General features: G+C 38.2%; 1 protein-coding gene across 3 annotated transcripts in view; it reads right to left on the bottom strand.

The window, feature by feature from the left end:
* Positions 1 to 23,255, bottom strand: part of DIAPH3 (diaphanous related formin 3) — a 562,554-nt gene that overhangs the window by 239,679 nt on the left and 299,620 nt on the right. For all 3 annotated transcript variants that reach the window (XM_069602158.1, XM_069602160.1, XM_069602159.1), the window contains one exon: positions 16,995 to 17,234. In XM_069602158.1, the coding sequence (XP_069458259.1) occupies positions 16,995 to 17,234 (240 nt within the window). The remainder of the gene's footprint in view (positions 1 to 16,994; positions 17,235 to 23,255) is intronic.

Raw genomic sequence — 23,255 nt, 5'->3', positions numbered from 1 at the left:
GTATTCTTTGGAGTGGATAAATACCTATAGAAAGAATGAGGAGATTGAGCCCAAGTGGAAATGACGCCCTACTGGGGTTGTATCTGGTGGTAAAACTAAAGTCTGATGCTGTTAAGAACAACAGTGCACAGGACCCTGGAAAGTTAGGTCCATGAAACAAGGTAAATTGGATGTCGTGAAACAGATGGCAACAGTGAACACTGATATTTTAGGAATCAGTGAACTAAAATGGACAGGAATGGAAGAATTTAAATCAGATGATCATTACATCAACAACTGTGGGCAATAATCCCTTAGAAGAAATGGAGCAGCCCTCACAGCCAAAAAAACAAGTCCAAAATGCAGTACTTGGGTGCAATCTCAAAAATGACTAGATGACCTCAGTTTGGTTCCAAGACAAACCATTAAGTATCACAGTAAATCAAGTTTCTTCCCAACCTTTAAAGCTGAAGAAGCTAAAGCTGAATGATTCTATGATGACCTAAAGACCTCCTAGAATTAACACAGAAAAACAAGTGTCTTTATCCTCATTCAGTTCAGTTCAGTCGCTCAGCTGTGTCCGACTCTTTGCGACCCCATGAATCACAGCACGCCAGGCCTCCCTGTCCATCACCAACTCCCGGAGTTCACTCAGAGTCACGTCCATCGAGTCAGTGATGCCATCCAGCCATCTCATCCTCGGTTGTCCCCTTCTCCTCCTGCCCCCAATCCCTCCCAGCATCAAAGTCTTCTCCAATGAGTCAACTCTTCGCATGAGGTGGCCAAAGTACTGGAGTTTCAGCTTTAGCATCATTCCTTCCAAAGAAATCCCAGGGCTGATCTCCTTCAGAATGGACTGGTTGGATCTCCTTGCAGTCCAAGGGACTCTAGGGGATGGGAATGCAAACGTAGGAAGTCAAGAAACACCTGGAGTAACAGGCAAATTTGGCCTTGGAATGCAGAATGAAGCAGGGCAAAAGCTAACAGTTTTGCCAAGAGAATGCACTGGTCATAGCAAACACCCTCTTCCAACAACACAAGATGTCTACACATGAACATCACCAGATGGTCAACACCGAAATCAGACTGATTATATTCTTTGCAGTCAAAGATGGAGAACCTCTATACAGTCAGCAGAAACAAGACTGGGAGCTGACTGTGGCTCAGATCATGAACTCCTTATTGCCAAATTCACACTTAAATTGAAGAAAGTGGGGAAAACCACTGAACCATTTAGGTATGACCTAAATCAAATCCCTTATGACTACACAGTGGAAGTGACAAATAGATTCAAGGGATTAGATCTATTAGAGAGTGCCTAAAGAACTACGGATGGAGGTTCCTAGCATTGTACAGGAGGTGATGACCAAAACCATCCCCAAGAAAAAGAAATAGAAGAAGGCAAAGAGGCCTTACAAATGACTGAGAAAAGAAGAGAAGTGAAAAGGAAAGAAAGAAAGAAAAAGATATAACCATCTGAATGCAGATTTCCAGAGAACAGCAAGGACAGATAAGAAAACCTTCTTAAGTGAAGAGTGCAAAGAAATAGACAGAAACAAAAGAATGGGAAAAACTAGAGATCTCTTTAAGGAAATGAGAGATACTAAGGGAACATTTTATACAAAGACAGGCACAATAAAGGACAAAAATGGCAAGGACCTAACAGAAGCAGGGGAGATTAGAAAAGGTGGCAAGAAAACAGAGAAGAACTGTACGAAACAGCTCTTAATGACCCAGTTAACCACAGTGATGTGGTCACTCACCTGGATCAGACATCCTGGAGTGTGAACTCAAGTGGGCCTTAGGAAAAGTTATTACAAACAAAAGCTAGTGGAGGTGATGGGATTTCAGTTGAGCTATTGCAAACCCTAAAAGATGATGCTGTGAAAGTGATGCACTTGTTATGCCAGCAAATTTTGAAAACTCAGCAGTGGCCACAAGACAGGAAAAGGTCAGTTTTCATTCCAATCCCAAAGAAAGGCAATGCCAAAGAATGCTCAAACTACCATGCAATTGCACTCATTTCATGCCAGCAAGATTATGTTCAAAATACTTCAAGCTAGGCTTCAGAAGACATGAACGGACAACTTCCCGATGTACAAGCTGGATTTAAAAAAGGCAGAGGAATCAGAGATCAGAGTACCAACATATGCTGGATCATCGAAAAAGGAAGGAAATACAAAAAAAATCTACTACTGCTTCATCGACTATGCTAAAGCCTTTGACTGTGTGGATCACAACCGTAGAATATGCTTAAGAAATGGGAATACTAGACCACCTTACCTGCCTCCTGAGGATCCTGTATGCAGAACAAGAAGCAACTGTTAGAACCAGACATGGAACAATGGACTGGTTTAAAATTGGAAAAGGATTAAGTCAAGGCTGTATGTCACCCTGCTTGTTTAACTTCTACAGAGACTACATCATGTGAATGGCTGGGCTGGATGAATCACATGTTGGAATCATGTTTGCCAGGAGAATGAAGGTGAAAATGCTTACTTAAAACTGAATATTCAAAAAAATAAGATTATGGCATCTGGTTCTATTACTTCATGGCAAACAGACGGGAAAAATGTGGAAACGGTGTCAGATTTCATTTTCTTGGAATTGAAATTAAATGCGGACAGTGATTGCAGCCATGAAATTAAAAGATGCCTGCTCCTTGGAAGAATAGCTATGACAATCCTAGACAGAGTATTAAAAAGCAAAGACATTTTTAATACCTTTGCTAACAAAGGTCCGTATAGTCAAAGCTATGGTTTTTCCAGTAGTCATGTACAGATGTGAGAGTTAGACCATAAACAAAGCTGAGTGCCAAAAAATTGATGCTTTTAAACTGTGTGTTGGAGAAGACTCTTGAGATCCCTTGGACAGCAAGGAGATTAAAATAGTCAGTCCTATAGGAAATCCGTCCTGAATATTCATCGGAAGGACTGATGCTGAAGCTGAAGCTCCAATACTCTGGCCACCTGGTGTGAAGAGCTAACTCGTTGGAAAAGACCATGATGCTGGGAAAGATTGAAGGCAGGAGGAGAAGGGGAAAACAGAGGATGAGGTGGTTGGATGGCACCACCAACTTGATGGACAAGAGTTTGAGCATACTCAGGGAGATAGCGATGGACAGAGAAGCCTGGCATGTGATGGGGTCACAAAGAGTCGAACACAACTTAGCAACTGAACAACAACAACAGTACTGAATTCTTCTATTTCCCTACGCCCCTCTTTACAGCAATGGCAGGAGAGCACTCCTTTCTATGAACTGCCAGCTCCTGACTATCACCAGTGTACTGCCTGCCTCATGCTCCATTCATGTGAATCCAGACACATGGTCTGTGTGGAATGCTGATTAAAACAAGCACCTGCAAAGAGCTTTCTAGCTCTATCTGTGATACGACTAAATGGCCAGCTATTTTGAGGGCTGAAATATATCAAGAAATGTCTATGATCCAACAATAAGCAACCGGATTATTTTCATCTTTCCACAGAATGATAAGATTTCAGAATTAGAATTCTGGTACATACTATAGGTTATGGCATCTACAAATTTAATAAATGTTAATGATGATAATAAATGTTAAACAGAGATTCAAATATTTAGAGACAATCATAAAGACAACACACTAACTGAGGGAGGAGGGTTCTATCCTGGTTGTATTGTTGACATCAGCAGGTTAGCAACTCACATACAGGTCACCATGAATCATTTGAAAATATACTCACTGAATAATAAATGAGTCTCCCATTACTCCAAAATCTATATTTAACAATTAAGAGACTTTTTAAAAAAAGCTCAAATTCCAAAATAGATTTGAAAATATATCTAATAAAAGGTAAGAAGTTAAGAAACACAGAGAGTGACACTTTGTAACTAATGCATGAACTTAAACTACTAGTTGCTCTAAATTCCAGGACAGAGATTCTTCATTCAGGTCCTAACATTCTCAGGAAAAGCTCCACAATGCTGAGAAGGTATTCTTACTGTCTCAATTACTCTATTCCCTTCCTTCCTTCCCCCAAATCACTTAAAGAAAAAAAAAAGAAATCAAAAAGCAAAAATATCCTTCAAGAGAGCACGTGAAAACGTATGAAAGCACCACAGAATACATTTATCACAGTCTTCACTTACGTAATCAATTTTCTTTTACCTTTTGATAAACATTAAAAACAAAAAGGGCACACTCTATTTCTACTAATTATCCATCATACATAATCAGCAATTGAGCTAGAACAAGGAAAGCTTGAGAGATGATGCTAATTTTGTTAAAGAGAAAAATACAACTTGAACATAGTCTTTCCCTCGGAAGGAAAATAAAGCTAAAATATTTGCTTTAAAATGTTATTCTTAAGTTTAAGAAATATGCTTTATTTAAACTGTCACTAACATTGCTTGACAGGATTCCTTTGGTATCACTGTCAAGAAATTATCTTACTGATGAGTAATCATTACTTTAAGGAGAATTTCTTGTTTATATATTGCTTCCTAAAGGTACATTTAATGTGCTGTAGATGTCAAATAAACAAAAAGATGGATGGAGTTTCTTCAACTGCTCTGTTCATTCCAAACAAAATAATGTTAAAAGGAGATCCTGTAATAAATCATGGCCTGGTTGTCAGCTGCGATAGAACGCCTTTGTAGCTACAATGCAAGGTTTTGGAATATTTTTAAGGTATTAGCACATATTTGGATGACATTTAAAGAACATTTCATTGTTTTAGTCACAAGGAAGAAAATACCCAAAATTAAAACTAAGCATCTTCTTGGTAATTTTCAGAATACAAAGAACTACAACCCCTTATACTCCAAATAATGAAACTTTTATCTTAAGAATAGTGTCAGATTTGGAACTGTTTCTCATTATATGTGTTCCTGTACTCTAATTACATTATCAAGATGGCACTTACCCTTTAGATGTTGTAGACAATGCTGAACACCAAGAAAATGAAAAAATTATGAGGGTCTGTAATCACTCCGCAAACATTCTAGAAGACCCTACCTTGTGAATAATATGAACACCGAGGACAACAGCAGCCACTCTTGTTTGTGTGGCACTTACTAGGAGACAGGACTAGCCAAATGCTGTAACACGAGTTAAGTGCTTACAACACACAACATCCCTATGAGGAAGCAGCGGGTGTTATACTCATTGTAAAGAGAGCAAGAGAGACGGGAAAGATCACACAGCACATCCCAGAACACACAGCTAATATGCGATAGAGCCAAGATTTATTTGAACCCACTTCTATGTGAATCCAAAGCTTTTAGCCACTATAAACTACAGCTCCTCTACAAAATATTTAATCTAGATTACAGTCCACAGGGTTGCGAAGAGTTGAACACAAATCAGCGACTAAGCACGCACGCGCACGCGCGCACACACACACACACACACACACACACACAATGTATCAAAAAGAATCAAGATTCTCAAAAACACAGTGGTTAAAAATAGTAAGACAATAAAAGAACGCTAATGAATGCAACTTAAAATACTGAAACTCTATAACATGTTAATTCTAGCCTGGAAAGCATCTATACCTCTACCTTGTAATCTCTTCTAGTTCTGAAAACATGGCATTCTTTCTACTGATTTATCTATAAAATTTAAAAAAATGGTACCTGAACTTTACCTCAAATGCAAAAGTGAAAAAAGTGAAACTGTTAGTCACTCAGACATGTCTAACTTTTTAAGACCATATGGATTTTACCCTACCAGGCTCCTCTGTCCATGGAACTCACCAGGCAAAATTACTGGAGTGGGTGCCATTCCCGTCTCCATGGGATCTTTCCAACTCAGGGTTTCAACTAGTGCATCCTGCATTGCAGGCAGATTCTTTACCATCTGAGCAGCCAGGAAAGCTCAAAGCCTTTCCATATTGCTAATAGGATCAGTGCTGACAAAATATGATACAAAAATGTTTGAATGAATCTATGAAGTTTCACCTTTGAGAGATCTAGCCAAGTATATTTACTAACATCATATTCCATATTAAATCACCTGGAGAACGAAGTCCTTAGTATATCTTTGAAACAACACCTCTATACGTAATTTACATGTACACACATGTAAATGGATATCTGAATATGAACTGCCAATGAATATATCAGTTCAGTTCAGTTGCTCAGTCGTGTCCGACTCTTTGCAACACCATGAATCGCAGCACACTAGGCCTCCCTGTCCATCACCAACTCCCAGAGTTCACTCAGACTCACATCCATGGAGTCAGTGATGCCATCCAGCCATCTCATCCTCGGTCGTCCCCTTCTCCTGCCCCCAATCCCTCCCAGCATCAGAGTCTTTTCCAATGAGTCAACTCTTCGCATGAGGTGGCCAAAGTACTGGAGTTTCAGCTTCAGCATCATTCCTTCGAAAGAAATCCCAAGGCTGATCTCCATCAGAATGGACTGGTTGGATCTCCTTGAAGTCCAAGGGACTCTCAAGACTCTTCTCCAACACCACAGTTCTTTGGCTCAGCCTTCTTCACAGTCCAACTCTCACATCCATACATGACGACTGGAAAAACCATAGCCTTGACTAGACGGACCTTTGTTGGCAAAGTAATCTCTCTGCTTTTGAATATGTTATCTAGGTTGGTCATAACTTTTCTTCCAAGGAGTAAGTGTCTTTTAATTTCATGGCTGCAGTCACCATCTGCAGTGATTTTGGAGCCCAAAAAAATAAAGTCCGACACTGTTTCTACTGTTTTCCCATCTATTTACCATGAAGTGCTGGGACCGGATGCCATGATCTTCGTTTTCTGAATGTTGAGCTTTAAGCCGACTTGTTCACTCTCCTCTTTCACTTTCATCAAGAGGCTTTTTAGCTCCTCTTCACTTTCTTCCATAAGGGTGTTGTCATCTGCACATCTGAGGTTATTGATATTTCTCCCGGCAATCTTGATTTCAGCTTGTGCTTCTTCCAGCCCAACGTTTCTCATGATGTACTCTGCATATAAGTTAAATAAGCAGGGTGACAATATACAGCTTTGACGTCCTCTTTTTCCTATTTGGAACCAGTCTGTTGTTCCATGTCCAGTTCTAACTGTTGCTTCCTGACCTGCATACAGATTTCTCAAGAGGCAGGTCAGGTGGTCTGGTATTCCCACCTCTTGAAGAATTTTCCCCAGTGTCTTGTGATCCACACAGTCAAAGGCTTTGGCATAGTCAATAAAGCAGAAATAGATGTTTTTCTGGAACTCTCTTGCCTTTTTGATGATCCAGCGCATGTTGGCAATTTGATCTCTGGTTCCTCTGCCTTTTCTAAAACCAGCTTCAACATCTGGAAGTTCACGGTCCACGTTACTGCCTGGCTTGAAGAATTTTGAGCATTACTTTACTAGCATGTGAGATGAGTGCAATTCTGTGGTAGTTTGAGCATTCTTTGGCATTGCCTTTCTTTGGGATTGGAATGAAAACTGACCTTTTCCAGTCCTGTGGCCACTGCTGAGCTTTCCAAATTTGCTGGCATATTGAGTGCAGCACTTTCACAGCATCATCTTTCAAGATTTGAACTAGCTCAACTGGAATTCCATCACCTCCACTAGCTTTGTTCGTAGTGATGCTTTCCAAGGCCCACTTGACTTCACATTCCAGGATATTTGGCTCTAGGTGAGTGATCACACCATTGTGATTATCTTGGTCTTGAAGATTTTTTTGGTACAGTTCTTCTGTGTATTCTTGCCACCTCTTCTTAAGATTTTCTGCTTCTGTTAGGTCCATACCATTTCTGGCCTTTACCGATCCCATCTTTCAATGAAATATTCCCTTGGTATCTTTAATTTTCTTTAAGAGATCTCTAGTCTTTCCCATTCTATTGTTTCCCTCTATTTCTTTGCACTGATTGCTGAGAAAGGCTTTCTTATCTCTTCTTGCTATTCTTTGGAACTCTGCATTCAGATGCTTGCATCTTTCCTTTTCTGCTTTGCTTTCCACTTCTCTTCTTTTCACAGCTATTTGTAAGGCCTCCCCAGACAGCCATTTTGCTTTTTTGCAAAGAAATGAGTATATCATAATTGCTCAGATATGAAGTTCAAAAAGTTAATGTCCAGGTACTAAATTAGTAGGGAAACCAACTACAATTATAGAATGAACTATTCCCTAATATGTTTAAATACATATTTAAAAAACAATCACTGTGTTCATTACACTTTTCAAAAATACTGTGTATCTCTCTAAAATAAATGGAAATTTAAAATCTTAACATAAACAAGATGCTTTGCATCATCTATGCCACTGCCACAACCATTAACACATGTAACAAAACTTTCATAATGGTTTTAAAGATAGGTAGTGATAAACTATATTAGGTTAAATAGTTATTAGATAAATTTATGGGCATTCACATATAAAAATAACTTACCCCAATGGTTGGTTTTCATTTTTAAATGACAAGAATGAAAACTTTAAATAAGGAAGAGAATGCTTTCAATAATGTCAACTTCTATAATTAAACTAAATTTTTGCCATACTCTCACAGACACACTATCTCTTAATTCTGTTTTAAACATATTTCTATTGGATTTTAGTGAGCATGAAAACCATTTTTGCATTTTAGTAAAATTTTATCTTGTTGGACTATCATATTGTTCGATATTCTATTTACACTATCCCCTATTCCCCAAGTGATTCTAAACAGATTTGTGTACTTTAGTTAACATAAATAGATTAAATACATTAATTTTAAATGGGTTTTATCATGATTAATTTAATTAACAGACTTTATATTTTATAGCAGTTTCAGCTTTAAGACAAATTGAGCAAAACATACAGATTTTCCATATACTCTCTCCTCCACACATACAAATTCCTTTATCAATAACATTTTCCAATAGTGTGATACATTTGTTAAATTGCACGTACCAATACTGGTATTATTGATACATTATTATTAAGAATGAACGAAACTTTATTTTGGAGTTCACTGTCTGTTAAAGTTGTATGGGTTTTGCCAAATGCATAATGTCATATATCTACCATTACAGAGTCACAGGGAATAGCTTCATCAGCCTAAAAAATTTCCTGTCCCCACCTATTCATCCCTTCCTTCTTTCCCCTCCCACAAAGCCCCTACGAACTGCTGACCTTTTTACTATCTCCATAATTTTGTCTTTTCCAGAATGTCAGAGTTGGGGATAAGAGTAGTAGGCTTTTTGGATTTAGTTCCTTTATTAATATTATACATTTATCCATGTCTTCTCCTGGGTTAAGAGAATACTTTCTTTCAGATTTATTTCTTTAATTTTCATTTTTTGGAAATAAAGCCTATCACTGTTTCCACTTTTTCCGTATCTTTTTACCATGAAGTGATGGGACTGGATGCCATGATCTTAAGTTTTCTGAATGCCAGCATTTTCACTTTTCTCTTTTACCCTCATCAAGAGGCTCTTTAGTCCTTCACTTTCTGTCATTAGTGTCATCTGCATATCTGAGGTTATTCATATTTCTCCTGGCAATCTTGACTCCAGTTGTGCTTCCTCCAGCCCAGTGTTTCTCATGATGTACTCTGCATATAAGTTAAATAAGCAGGGTGACAATATACAGTCTTGACGTACTCCTTTTCCTATCTGGAACCAGTCTGTTGTCCCATGTCCAGTTCTAACTATTGCTTCCTGACTTGCATACAGATTTCACAAGTGGCAGGTCAGGTGGTCTGGTGTTTCCACCTCTTGAAGAATTTTCCACAGTTTACTGTGATCCACACAGTCAAAGGCTTTGGAATAGTCAATAAAACAGAAGCAGATATTTTTTTTGGAACTTTTTCAATGATCCAACAGATGCTGGCAATTTGATCTCTGGTTTCTCTGCCTTTTCTAACCAGGTTGAACATCTGGAAGTTCACGGTTCACGTGCTGTTGAAACCTGGCTTGGAGTATTTTGAGCATTATTTTACTCGCGTGTGAGGTGAGTGCAATTGTGTGGTACTTTGAGCATTCTTTGGCATTGCCTTTCTTTGGCATATGAATGAAAACTGCCATTTTCCAGTCCTGTGGCCACTGCTGAGTTTTCCAAATTTGCTGGCATACTGAGTGCAGCACTTTCACAGCATCATCTTTTAGGATCTGAAATAGCTCAACTGGAATTCCATCACCTCCACTAGCTTTGTTCACAGTGATGCTTCCCAAGGCCCACTTGACTTCGCATTCCAGAATGTTTGGCTCTAGCTGAGTGATCACACCATGGTGATTATCTGGGCCATTAAGATCTTTTCTTTTGTCTTTTTTTTTTTTTTTATCTCTAAGCACAGTGGAGGAATCTGAGGCTGTCAGCTTCAGGGACAGGGAGTTTGACAGAACAGGAATTCTGGTTTTGAGAGCGGTGAGAGGACAGCACAGGAGCAGCACATTGACTCTCCATGGACAAAACCACCTGGGTTTTATAATTCTAATAAAGGGTTAATTCTAATTTTAAAGGCAACTGAGAAAACAAAGGTAATATGAATAATTTATCAGAAACACTATTTAGTAAGGCTAAAATTAATTATTTCTTAGAAAATGCTATAGATTAAATATGTTAATGAGTGAGTCCGATAGAGTTAAGCAGTCTAAGGAATTTCACACTGCTCTGGAAGTCAGATTTTTCACAGACTTAATTGGTTGGACGTGTGGCATTTGTTATCTTCAAGTCTTTGGCCAGAAACTGCTTTATTTTCAAAGGGTGCCAGAACTTACTGGGGTGGCTTTCCAATCTGATAGCAAATAAAAATTCTTCTAAAATCCTTCTGAAAAACCAAATGCCACTGGAACAATGGATTTGTTTGACAAAGGTCTTTCTTAAAAATAATTTCAGATAGTAAAGGAAAAGGTGATATATACAAGAATCAAGATTTCACAAAGAAAGATCACAAGTGGTAACCTGTGTGACTGTGACAAGCTTGCAGAATATAAACCACATGTGACAGGTAGAGGGATCTGCTTCCTGCTCTTCATAATAATTGAAACTCTGCTTTCTAAGATCAAGTCCTAAAAAATAACTCCGGACACTGACCATCAACTTATTTCAGTTCCACCGTGTCACTGAGCTTCATACTCCTTTCACTCATTTTCTTCACTTTCAGAACAGTGTTCAGCACGGCAACCAAGAAAAGCAGCAGTTTGGGGGAATATTTTCACCACTTATCCTTAAGTGAGGAAGTAGAGTTGTTACATTTTTGTTTTGCTCTCATATTGGTTAGGTTTAGCTTTTGCGTGTTGGTTGGTTGGTTCCAGGCTACCTAGAAGGGATTGTTCATTCTGGGGTAAGTAAGTCGGACAGAAGACAGATAAAATGATTCTCAGTTCAGTCTGAACATTAAAGATCACCTGTGGGATCTTTTTGAAGATGCCACTCATCAGGGTTTGCATCCACACCTGCTGAAGTACCTGATCCGATGTGAGGCTGAAACATTGCTACTTGTAAAGGGCACTGTGGGGTGAGAACTGAAGCCCTGAAGGAGAGCTGCATACAGCTTCAAGAGATCACGCAGGACAGCTGGCAAAGGCACCAAAGAATGAGGAGACTAAACACATTTCTTTAAAAATTCTCCCCATCACAGCTTTGGTGAATTTATCTGACTTTTGGTTAGCCTATGCTTATAAAAGAAACAAACAGACCAAATAATTTCATGCACTTGAAAAGATAACAGACAAAATTCAAACTGGCCTGCCACCATTACATTTACTATCTAACACCCAGTACCAACAGTCCCATTACTACATATGCTTTGATAACTTCACCTTTGAAATGAATTAACTGAACATTCTACTGCCACTGACAATAGGAAATTTCCTATAAGTGATAATATGGATAAATTTATAGACAAATCAACAGTGACGTTTTTCTGCAATCCCTCCCCTCCAACTAACACTGCATAAGCTGATATAACTTATTATAATTGGTAAACTCTTCCAAAACTTATATTTACTATCCCAGTACAGGCAGTCATTTTAGCTACCAAGAACAATAGCTCCACCATTCAATTGTACTGATTGGGATGATTCGTTATTTAGAAATCACACATTTTAGCAGACACCAGTAATATATACAAACATGTTATAATCATTGTTTCTGAATTGACAATATCTTTCCAAAAACAAGTTAAAATCATCTCATATATTTAATATGGTGTAGAGTTTGATGGTTGAGTCAACCCCCTTTTTCTAGAATACTGACTTAACCTGGCTCCACACAGGTTCTCTAAAATTACTAATTTTAGCACCAACAACATATACATTTTTCTAGGTGGGCCTTTTGGTCAGACAAGCACCTAACTGATTGCTGATTAGATTTCTAAGGATACAAATTTGCATTTAGTCAAGAGCACGTCCAGATAAAAGAATGTAATCTCAAACTACTTATTATCAAATGATACACCTGTACTTTTCAGTTATAGTAATGCCATCCCTAGTTTAAGGAAAATGGTGTAAGTGCTTTGCTTTCTGATGGCTTGGCTTTTTAAAAGGATAAACAACAGACTACCTAGAAGAATGGAGAGAGTGCTTGTCATTTGTAAAATCCTCCAAAGATATTACTAAACTTTAGATAAATTTGGATAATAAGCAGTTTGAGATTATTATATTTTATTTGGGACCTGCGGTACTCTTGCTTCGGAAATTCCATGGACAGAGGAGCATGCCAGGCTATAGTCCATGGGGTCTCAAAGAGTTGAACAGGACTTTGTAACTAAATAGCAGCAGCAACATCTTACTATGAGGGTTCTCTCAGCGTGTTACCCCCTAACAGACTCTGAGTGCATATCTGCAAGAGAAGGGGGTGGCTGATGGGGAGGAAGATGGTTCTAAAAGAAAGATCTTCATGACACTGATTCTTTTTTATTTGCTATTTAAAAGAACACTGCTCAGCATCCTATTTTCCATTTATAATGACATGCAGGCAAAATTTCGCATGATGTGCAGCCTTGGCTAATAAGAGAAATTAAAATATTTAGTTCACAAAGCCTCATGACTGTGTTCTGCACTTCACTTTTTCCATTAGAAAGCCTCAAGCCTACCATCTACTTTAATTTATGCTGACATCTTAATACATTCTAGTCTATGGTTACTTAATGTCTCAAATTTTACTTTTATATTTATCACAGACCTTATCAAATCTTTGGGTAAAATAAAGTAAAATCTTTTCGTTCTGAACTCCTTTATTATAGCTCAGTTCAGTTGCTCAGTTGTGTCCAACTCTTTGTGACCCATGAACTGCAGCACTGCAGGCTTCCCTGTCCATTACCATCTCCTAGAGATTGCTCAAACTCACGTCCATTGAGTCAGTGATGTTATAGTTTTATTATAACAGTTTATCATAATATAAATCATAATATAGTTTACTATAGCCATCTCAATCACAGATATAAACAAAGATAATATAGTCCCTAAAACCAAATTACAATGCATATAGAATTCACTATTCATGTATTTATCTCTAAACAATGCAAAGTTAACAATTTAACTTTCCACACACTTAAGCTAAATTTATAAAGCACACTTAAAAGTAAAGATTTTGGATATAGAATATTAAATGGCATATAATTACCCAGCATGTTTGAACAGATTAAAATATTACCCTGTCTTTCTACTGTCAAATAAATATGGAATTCCTTGTATGGGGCTTATCATCAAAGCAAATGCTTCATGCTCAGTGTGAAAATTCAATCACAATTGTCAAAGATCAAGCTGCTACTTCTGATAACAAACATGATGAGATATCATCTTGTTCAATATATGCTTTCAACTTGACATGTAGGCTAATAAAAAATATGAAGCTGTAGTATTTATTTTGTTTCTTGTACAACAGAAGGCTCCTAACAGGGAAGATCAAAATATCCAGTAACGCTGACTGAAAATACAGTCAACCCTATTATCTGGAGACAGATTAACAGGTTTATAGCTTGACTATAGTAAAATATTAGCAGCAGGCACTGTATTTGCAAAGGGTTTTAAATCATTATGCATCAGCAACTGTGTATCAATATGAGAGGATATCTGTTTTCAACTACATAATAACACTGTCTTTACACAACACTGAGTGCACTGCTTCGTGCACTGCTACCCATTCAACAGCTATTTATTCAGCATTTCCTACGGACCAAGTACCAAATGAGGCACTTCCTCTTCATTAATCAGACCTAACCTCTTGTCTCCACGTCTCTTTGAAGGAAGGCATGAGGGAAGGCATGTGGTCAGCTTCTTGTGAGCTGGTCATTGTTCTGAGATACAATCTGAAGCCAGAACAGATGCTCCGCAGTTTGAAGCAAACTCCAGTAGTTTCCACATGTGGACTTAAACTTCTCTGCCATCTCACCCCCGGCCCTATTTTTCTTCCTTTCTTCTCAGGGGAAGCTTGAACTGGCAGTCTTGCTTGCCTCCTTGCCCTTCAGCCTCCAAACTCATAGTCACCACGGCCTCCCAATTCCTAGATGTTCCTTGAACGTGGACACTGCCCTCCACCCCTCTACGCCTTTGCAACTTCCTTAGTCAGACCTCCATCATCTCAGAGCACAGTGACCATTTCATAGTGGACCCTCAAAGATATGCAAAAGATACAAAGAAGGCAGCTTCAAGCAGATGCCTTTTAAGACACTGAGGTAACAGACACTGTTGTTTGTGATTTAGTCACTGACTCGTATCTGACTTTCGCAACCCCAAGGACTGTAGCCCACCAGGCTCCTCTCTCCATGGGATCTCCCAGCCAGGAATACAGGAGTGGGTCACCACTGCCTACTCTAGAAACTAGAGATAGGAAACACCAAAATCAGCCTGAACTCATTTCTCCTTTGAGCAACAGCTTCAAACATGTCAGTAGCAGGGAATTATCTTTGACCCCTCCCTTCTTCCTCTTCCATCCCCAGCTATCCTCTCAGCTCCCATTTCCCCTGGTGCCCTCCTAGGTTATGTGACACAGGTCAGCCAATCACTGTGTCTCTCCCCACTATAACCCCCTAACCCAAGGCTGTCCAATAGAACAGTAATGGAAACATGCTATACTTAACGCTGTCTGCATGTATGGACACTGACTCACTCGAAACATGCTAAGTGTGATTGAGGAATTAAAAATTTTTAAGTTTACTTAAATAGTAATTGATTGAAATCTGAAAAGTCATATACGGCTAATGGTGACAGTACTAGAAGGTGCAGCTTGCCTTTCTTCCATACTGTTGCTATTTATCTTCCTGAAAAACAGACGATAACATCACTAGTTCTACAGAACTAACACGCCTTCATAACGCCTTTACCATAAGGCATGACACCTAAGCTCTTCACCATCGAGACCAACTTACTATTTCATTTCTATTTTCTCCACTCTTCCTCCATCCAAAAGGGAAAGTGTGAGTCACTCAGTCATGTCTGAGTCTTAGCAACCCCATGGATTGTAGTCCACCAAGGTCCTCTGTTCATGGAATTCTCCAGGCAAGTATACTGGAGTGGGTTGCCATTTCGCCCTTCAGGGGATCTTCCTGATCCAGGGATCGACCCCAAATCTCCCGCATTGCAGGCAGATTCTTTACCATCTGAGCTACCAGTGAAGCCCCTTCAACAATAACTGATCGCTTGGTATACTCACACATGCCATGATATAACCTTTTACACGAACTGTCGATGCTTTTTTAGAATGCTTTTTCCTCTCAGAGAACATCCACTCATCCTTCTAGATCCAGCTCAAATTCCTGCTCCTCTCTGAGTAACTGCCCTCCCTTAGTCCAGCTAGCCGTTCTCTCTCAACTCTGCTGCCATAACTTTAGTATAGAGGTCCACTGAAATATTTAAGCATGCTTAATGGCTTACATATGAAAAATAGGAATCCCATGTATCCCAGGTAAATATTAATCATATAAATAAAGTGAGATGATGAGGACAAGCGTTTTACACAAGAGTAAGTAAGCACTCTATAAATGTGCAGTCTTTAATACATGTCTTATGAATCCCATCTTAATACTTGCTAGGGATCTTCACTGAACATAGCAGGCTAAGAAAACAAGGAGAGAAGAGTGAAAAGATGCATATGGGAAAGGAGAAAAGTTCGCAAGGCACTGCTACTAAAAGGCATAAGCCAGGGGAACTGTGCAAGAAAAGCCAGGAAAGCACCAGGAGACTAACCATTCGGTAACCCACAGCTAAAGCCGAGCGTGTTTCCCGCCTCCCCATCAAACTGGCAATAACAACAACCAAATTCCTTAATCAGGGAGTGTAGATGTGACCAGGTCAAGAACAAGAGAAAGCTTTTCTTGTGCTGTGTAACTGAGAAGAATTTGTTGTAAGCAGATCAATAAAGCACTATTACTATGGCCCGCTTCTTAGAGCTCTGCTATATAAAACTCTGAATGGATTTGCTGTAAGAAAATTTAACCTACAGAAAAAACTGAAGGGGAAAAAAACCCCTCTAAACGTACTAAATTTTCATCTCCTCCAACATTATATTTAAATAGAGATATTTCAAAATCATTAATGACTTCTGAGTTATGCTTATTCCTAATATGACTTTCCTTTTATATAAAGCAGTCTCAATTTTATTTCCCTTTAGTCAGTTTTCAAAAAAGAAAAATGCAAAGAAACATTTAAATAGCCAAAGGTAAAAATTTTAGTGGGAATCACAAGCAATTCTCAATATATATACTGTCATATGCAGGTATTTATATTGAATGAATATTAGGCTTAAATAATATTTTGATGTTCCATTTCATCAGTTTGAGAAACCACAGATTTACAACACAATTTTGCTATTAAACAAAAATCTTTCATTTGAATTTGCAGATCAGAGACAATTAATATTTGGATTTAGTTCAGAGGTTGAGTAAACTAGCTCAGTTCACCGTGGGTTTGGGTTGATGGTTCAGTTTAAGTTATTGACAATGAGCACATCAAATTAAAGAATAAAGAATGCAGTCGGGGCTGACATTTAAGAATAAGTGTTCGGAGGGAGGTGATATATGTATAATTATGGCTGATTTGCGCTGTTGTATGGCAGAAACCAATACCACACTGTAAAGCAATTTTCCTCCAATTAAGAAATAAATTGGAAAAACAAATAACAAACTCACTTTACAGAGAGAGCTAAGGTTAAATCCGAAGGTTTGTGCATTCCGGGAGCCGGCATTCATGTAGTTTCCCATTAGCAACACCAGTTCCAGCAACTTGCCGAAGCCCCTGCTCTTCCTGATCTCGTCGCAGGCGGCACTGACAGCCATGATGTCAGGTCTGATGTTGTTCACCTGCTCTTCAAACTGAAGCTTAAAGAGAATGGCACTGAGCCGTGGCCGCAGTCTCTTCACATTGCTCATCTGATTGAAGAGAAAATAGCAGATTTCCTTTAAAATGCATGATATACTTTAGTACTGTGTGGCTGCAAGTAATCTGGGATGATTTATTGGTATGACAGTACGGAAGAAGCAATATGTCCCCTAAAACTGATAGCAGGAAGAGAGAAAAACCCTGCATGTTTTTGTGAAGAATCCAGTCATCCCTCAAAGAAAAAATTAACAATTTAAATACTCGTTGAAAAGAAATCTTCAGTTAAGTGACAAAATTTAACTGAGTAATAAAGTAAATAGAATTTTTAAAAAAAACAATTTGTAAAAGGTAACAGGATACAGATACAACAAACTACAGAGCATTCGTACATAGCACTGCTTTAACTTTTGTTCAATACTGAAAATGCTGGGTCATATTTAACAGATTCAGACAGGTCTAAAGAGGGTTTGTTTTCTTCAAAGAGCAACTGTTGTCCGCAAGAACCCTGCTGACTAACAGTGTGAGTTAGAGCAAGGGAGAGGAAATAGGTCCCAATTTGTGCTAAACTGACTTCCTTCAGAAACACAGGGCTGCAGAGTGACACCGCGCCGGGCTCGGGGCAGTTAGAGCTGGGAAGCGCGCAGAGAGGGATCCTGTCCTGGGTTTGAGAGGGGCTGAGAGCATCACAAAGAACAAGTGGCTAGAGGACCAGCAAGCTCCGGCCTTCAATCTACCCCCAAACCATATCCAAGCAACACACGACGGGAGGAGCCAGAGGACTTGGGATGTACATTGTTTAAGTTACATGTGAATTCTTTGACCAAACATTAGAAATTTGAGACAAAGCAGATCGATGGGGCAGCACTACCAAAACCAGAGAACTTCAATAACAATCATAAACATCAGTATTGTGAGGCAAGGTCAGGGAAAAAGCAGTGACAGAATATGATAAGATTAAAATAGGAAAGAGTTATGTCTGTCACAGACCCTAAAGGAAAAGCTAAAAAAAAACACAAAAAACAATGTCACGTGAAGCTTATAGGCCTTCATTAAGGAGGCAGAAAGCTATCTGCTCATAATATAATGACTGTTATTGAAGCTTATAGGATTTCATTAAGGAGACAGAAAGCTATCTGTTCATAATATAATGACTGTTATTTAAAATAAAATATGCCATACAAAAGCCTGAACTTATTAGACTCCAACAGGACACTACAGATACCACCTTAATAACACAGAAAGACAACCCAGCTAAGTCATCTAATAAAACCGGAGCAACAGAGTTCTCAGGAGATACCTCTGAGAGAGTATCTTCAGATGAACTGAACTCTCAGAGTTACTAAATACTTTCTCAGCAAATAATTTAAATATCTAATGTACATATAGTATTCTCCCAACCACTTGACCTGTTAAATGCTTACGCGTATACAATCAAGATTCTTAAACCTAAACTAATACAGTTATTAAGAAGTCCCTCTACAAAGTACTGTAAGGAATGTCTTAAAATTCCTTGAATCCAAGCAATGTCTTCAAGTTCCCATCTAGAGAAAATATTCTCTCCTAGAAGAAAGCATAGAAACTGTAAGCTCAAAAGGGACAATTTTTTAAAGTACAGGAAACATTACTAATTATTTTATAGAATGACTCTAGTTATAAAAATAAATTTTAGAAAGACAAAGTGAGGCCTTCTTGGGATACTCATTCTTAGTGGGCACAAATCATTGTTTGGACGTTGTATGCCTTAGCACAGAAAGTAGATATTAGCTGTGATTACTTCTCATAAAGTCATTTCATTTGTTATACAATGTTTCCAAATGGACTGACTTACCTGGAATTTGTATCCTTATTTAAATATTACAAATTTACTATTTGTACATAACTATATTGTACTGGACCATTCTGTATGATACTCTATTACTTTTAATTTAGTCTTCAGATCAGTAAGTCATACAAGGGAGCAGTCACATGCACAAATATGGTTATAGCCATTCAGAAGGTGTATTATGGACCCACAGCCATCTCTGCTTTCAGCCCATGCCCTCATTAATGATTATGAAGTCAGGTATTTGGTACTTTGCCATAAACAAGAACCATGGAATTAAAAACACTTGCTCCTTGGAGGAAAAGCTATGATCAACCTAGAAAACGTATTAAAAAGCAGAGACATCACTTTGTCAACAAAGGTCCATCCAGTCAAAGCTATGGTTTCTCCAGTATTCATGTACGGATGTAAGAGCTGGACTATAAAGAAAGCTGAGGTCTGAAGAATTGATGCTTTTGAACTGTGGTGTTGCAGAAGACTCTTGATGCTGAAGCTCCAATACTTTGGCCACCTTATATGAAGAACTGACTCACTGCAAAAGACCCTGAGGTGGGAAAGATTGAGGGCGTGAGAAAAAGAGGATGACAGAGGATGAGAGATGGTTAGATGCAATTACTGAGCTGCTGTTTATAGGGTTGCAAAGAGTTGGACATGACTTAGAGACTGAACAAAACAACAATAAACAAGGAATGAATTCTCTAGTACCTGATGTAAAACATTATTATTGCAAAATATATTAATTTTAACATGTATTAATACACTACCTCATGTGCAAATAGAAAAAAGACTACCTAAAAGCCTATATTAAACCAACCCAAAGTATGTTAAAGCTTTCCTGCTGACAAGCTCACCATATGAATCCAGTATAAAGTAATTAATTTTCCTAGAATAATATAACCTAGATTTATATGAGTAATGAGTCTACCTGGCACTAGGGACAGGTTCCTCGAAAAAATAAAATCTGTGATGTAATGCAGGAAAAAGTGCTATGAGTTTATGGAAAGTCCTGACAAAGCAAAGTCAGGAAGGATAATGTAAACAGATCTTTTAACACTTTTTATAATTAGATGTCTTTTTCATATTGTTTTTTTCTCCCAAATTTGAAAAGTTAGTATTTTGACTGAAAATAAACAAATGCATTTTAGTGAACAAAATTACCATATTGGAAAGGAACTTGAGAAATCACCAGAACTCGAGCCTGTTTATAGTCTACCATTCAGCCTATACTGATGCCCCAGACCAAATGGCTTTCCCTTTTATTTAAAAGAAAGAAAAGACCTCAGTGAAACCTCATGTTCTAAGACCTAAATCTTGTGATCTATAAAGATAACAGCAGTTATTTTTCTTATTGGTCAAATCAAAGTCTATTTCTTCAGATGGGATCAAAGGAAAAAGCTTAAAAATTAAAAAAAAAAAAATTTTTTTTTTAAATCCTGAAGGTTTCTCCAGCCCTTCAAACTGGACATCTGCACTCTGGTTTTCTTGCTCAAAACATTTAGAACTCTGACTTATCTGCCAAAGACTAGACTGGATGAAGAAATGGAGAGCTATGATGCTCAAAAAATATTCTCAAAGCTAACAGAAAGTCATTAAAAAAGAAAAAAAGGAAAGACTATTACAAAACTTAACTATAAGATAGCAAATAATTAGAAGGTTAGAACAAATTAGAATTCATTTTTTCCAGAGGTATCGTTTACATATATTACTACAGGGTCTTAGCAATGTAAACTCACAGCACCAAAATCTGATAACACTGAGTTATACTCTGGATATCAAACTAAAGGCATAAAAGAGAAAGTAAAAATATTTTGATTTTACTACTATTTTTTGAAGGCAGGGAGTAGTCCTCTGGCAACCATCACATGACCATAGATGTCACATGCCAGAATGAAAACACCTAAGAACAGAGACTGGACAAAATCGAAAGCAATATCCAGAACACAAAGGGTGATTTTTATTTCAAGATTTTGTTCACTGGCAACATTTGCATGGTTGGAGCAGGTACAAAGTAAGACGAAAAGACCTTTAGAAAATCAATGAACCAACAAGCATTGACTGGGTGCCCACTCAGTGCTGCGAGCGGCACAGAAGTCGTGGTTGCTGCCCTTGTGTCATCGAATTCTTGCCATCTGTCTTAAAGGGCAAAAAGGAGGAAAAGCCTTCCAGGAAATATAATCTCCCATAATCTCATTATGGTTATGTTTTTCACGTATAATTTTATCTATTATTTCACGAGGGAGGAAAATAGAATCTATTTGACATTTTTACACCAACTACATTTAACACCATATCTGGTCCTCTTTACTCAGTTTCTTTTACAAACATGGTATTTCAGGAGCAAACTTTTTCAAAACTTGTTGGGTTTTCCCCCACTTCTTGCCTGCAGCCTTGTGCAGGCGCATCTCAAAAGAAGTTTGAGAACACACTCCGTATCTTTATTATTCTTCCCTAAAGTTGTTGTAAGACTAATTAACCTAACCCTAAAGTTGCTGTAAGACTAATTAATCATTCATTTAACTTTCTAACATAAGTAACCTGCTGACTGAAAAGCTACTAGCTTGAGTCTGAATTAACTTATCAATACTGCTTTAAACCTTTACTTTAGATACTTTCTAAATACATAATTATAAGGAATAATGGGACAGTGTTTCTGGAAAGTTAAATGACTCCTGCAAGTTCACAGGGCCAGAGGGCATGAGTCTAGAGCTAACTTGCTGCCAACTAAGTGTGCAAGACACTCAAAGCATCATAACATGAAAATTAACAACTGCAACTTAAAAGCCATCTGATACTCAAACTACTTCTCTCATATTTTCCTACGGACAAGAACAGACTTTAATTTCCCCATAGCAGTTATTAGATAAAGCACTGTGGAGACGAGTGGCCCTGTTGTGCACCCCGCCTTCTGCTCTTCACATTCCGTTCTTTCCTTCTGGGTGTACCCAATTGCCCTAAATGTTTCCAGGTCCACTTTTATTGTCCCCTAGCACTGCACTTGCCACTCACAGTTTCATACTAGCTCATTCCTCCACTCCCTGTAAGACGTGTGAGAAGGAGAAGGTGAAGAAAACAAGTGGATCTTTGTGAAGATTATAAAAAGCGACACAGGGATGGGAGGAAGTGCCATCTGAGGAGGAGGTCTAACGGACTAAGGCCCTTCAGAAAGGGTTTGGAACTTGATTTTCCCAAGCAAACTGTACGAAAAAATATCTTCCTTTCACTGTTTTAGCTGGCCAATATTTTCATGATCTCCAGAATCCTTAGAATTAAAAAAAAAAAAAAAGTTCATTGCACTTCAGGAAAGGCATCAAAAACATAGCTATTCAAGTGTCTTATTCCTGGATAGTGCTCAGACTATCAAGATTGTTCTTTTAAATAAATGTGCCCTTATGATAATAAAACTCATAAGCTAAAGTTATTTTTTAAACTATACAACAGCAAAGTACACATGGCATTATTTTTTTACATTTTGCCATAGGAGCAAGATAAAGCCAAGAATTATACAAAAAATATTAAAAGGATAGAATGTATATTCCTTCAGCTTGTCAAGAAATAGAAAATTGCTACAGACATCAGATATACTTTCTCTTTTTGTACAAATGCTTATCAATTCTGGACCACTAAGGATTTCACAGCAGGTCCAAACGAGTTCTGCAGAACTCAGGATCTGCAAGTTGTGAAGTTAGAGAGCGAGAGGCTTCTTATTTAATTTGGCAGTCTTAGCAAAACCCTCTTCACACATAAGTTTCATATCTGATGAATTAAAAAGCTGGCATAACACCCGGAACCATTCTGGTGTCTTAAATTCATTCACGTCTGCTTCCAGACAATCCGCATGCTAACACAGAAAACCAATGTTTTCATTGCTATCACTAGAACTAAGTTTTGGCTGTTCTTGAAATTTATATAAATGAAACTTTCAGTAAACACTTTTTGTATCTGATTTCTTTCACGCAATAAAATGACTTCGAGATTTGCATGCACATAGTATGATTGAGTATTAAAGACCTCCAGGTGAGATCATGCAGGATTTAGGGTGACCCCTGAATCTAATGCCGTGCCATTTTAAGGGAAAGGAGAGAGAAAGACACACACAGGAGAAGGAAACGTGAAGAATGGGAAGAAGGAGCAAATGACATGTTGTTCCAAGTCAAGAAATACCAAAGGCTACCAGGTGCTAGGAGAGAGGCAGAATACAGATGCTTCCTCAGGTCTCCAAAAGGCACCAACCCTGCCAAGAGGGTCATGC

The sequence above is a fragment of the Ovis canadensis genome, chromosome 10 (genome assembly GCF_042477335.2).
Source record: "Ovis canadensis isolate MfBH-ARS-UI-01 breed Bighorn chromosome 10, ARS-UI_OviCan_v2, whole genome shotgun sequence".
NCBI classification, from domain to species: Eukaryota; Metazoa; Chordata; class Mammalia; order Artiodactyla; family Bovidae; genus Ovis; species Ovis canadensis.
Note: the sequence above shows the minus strand (reverse complement) of the source record. Positions and strands in the feature narration are given on the sequence as shown.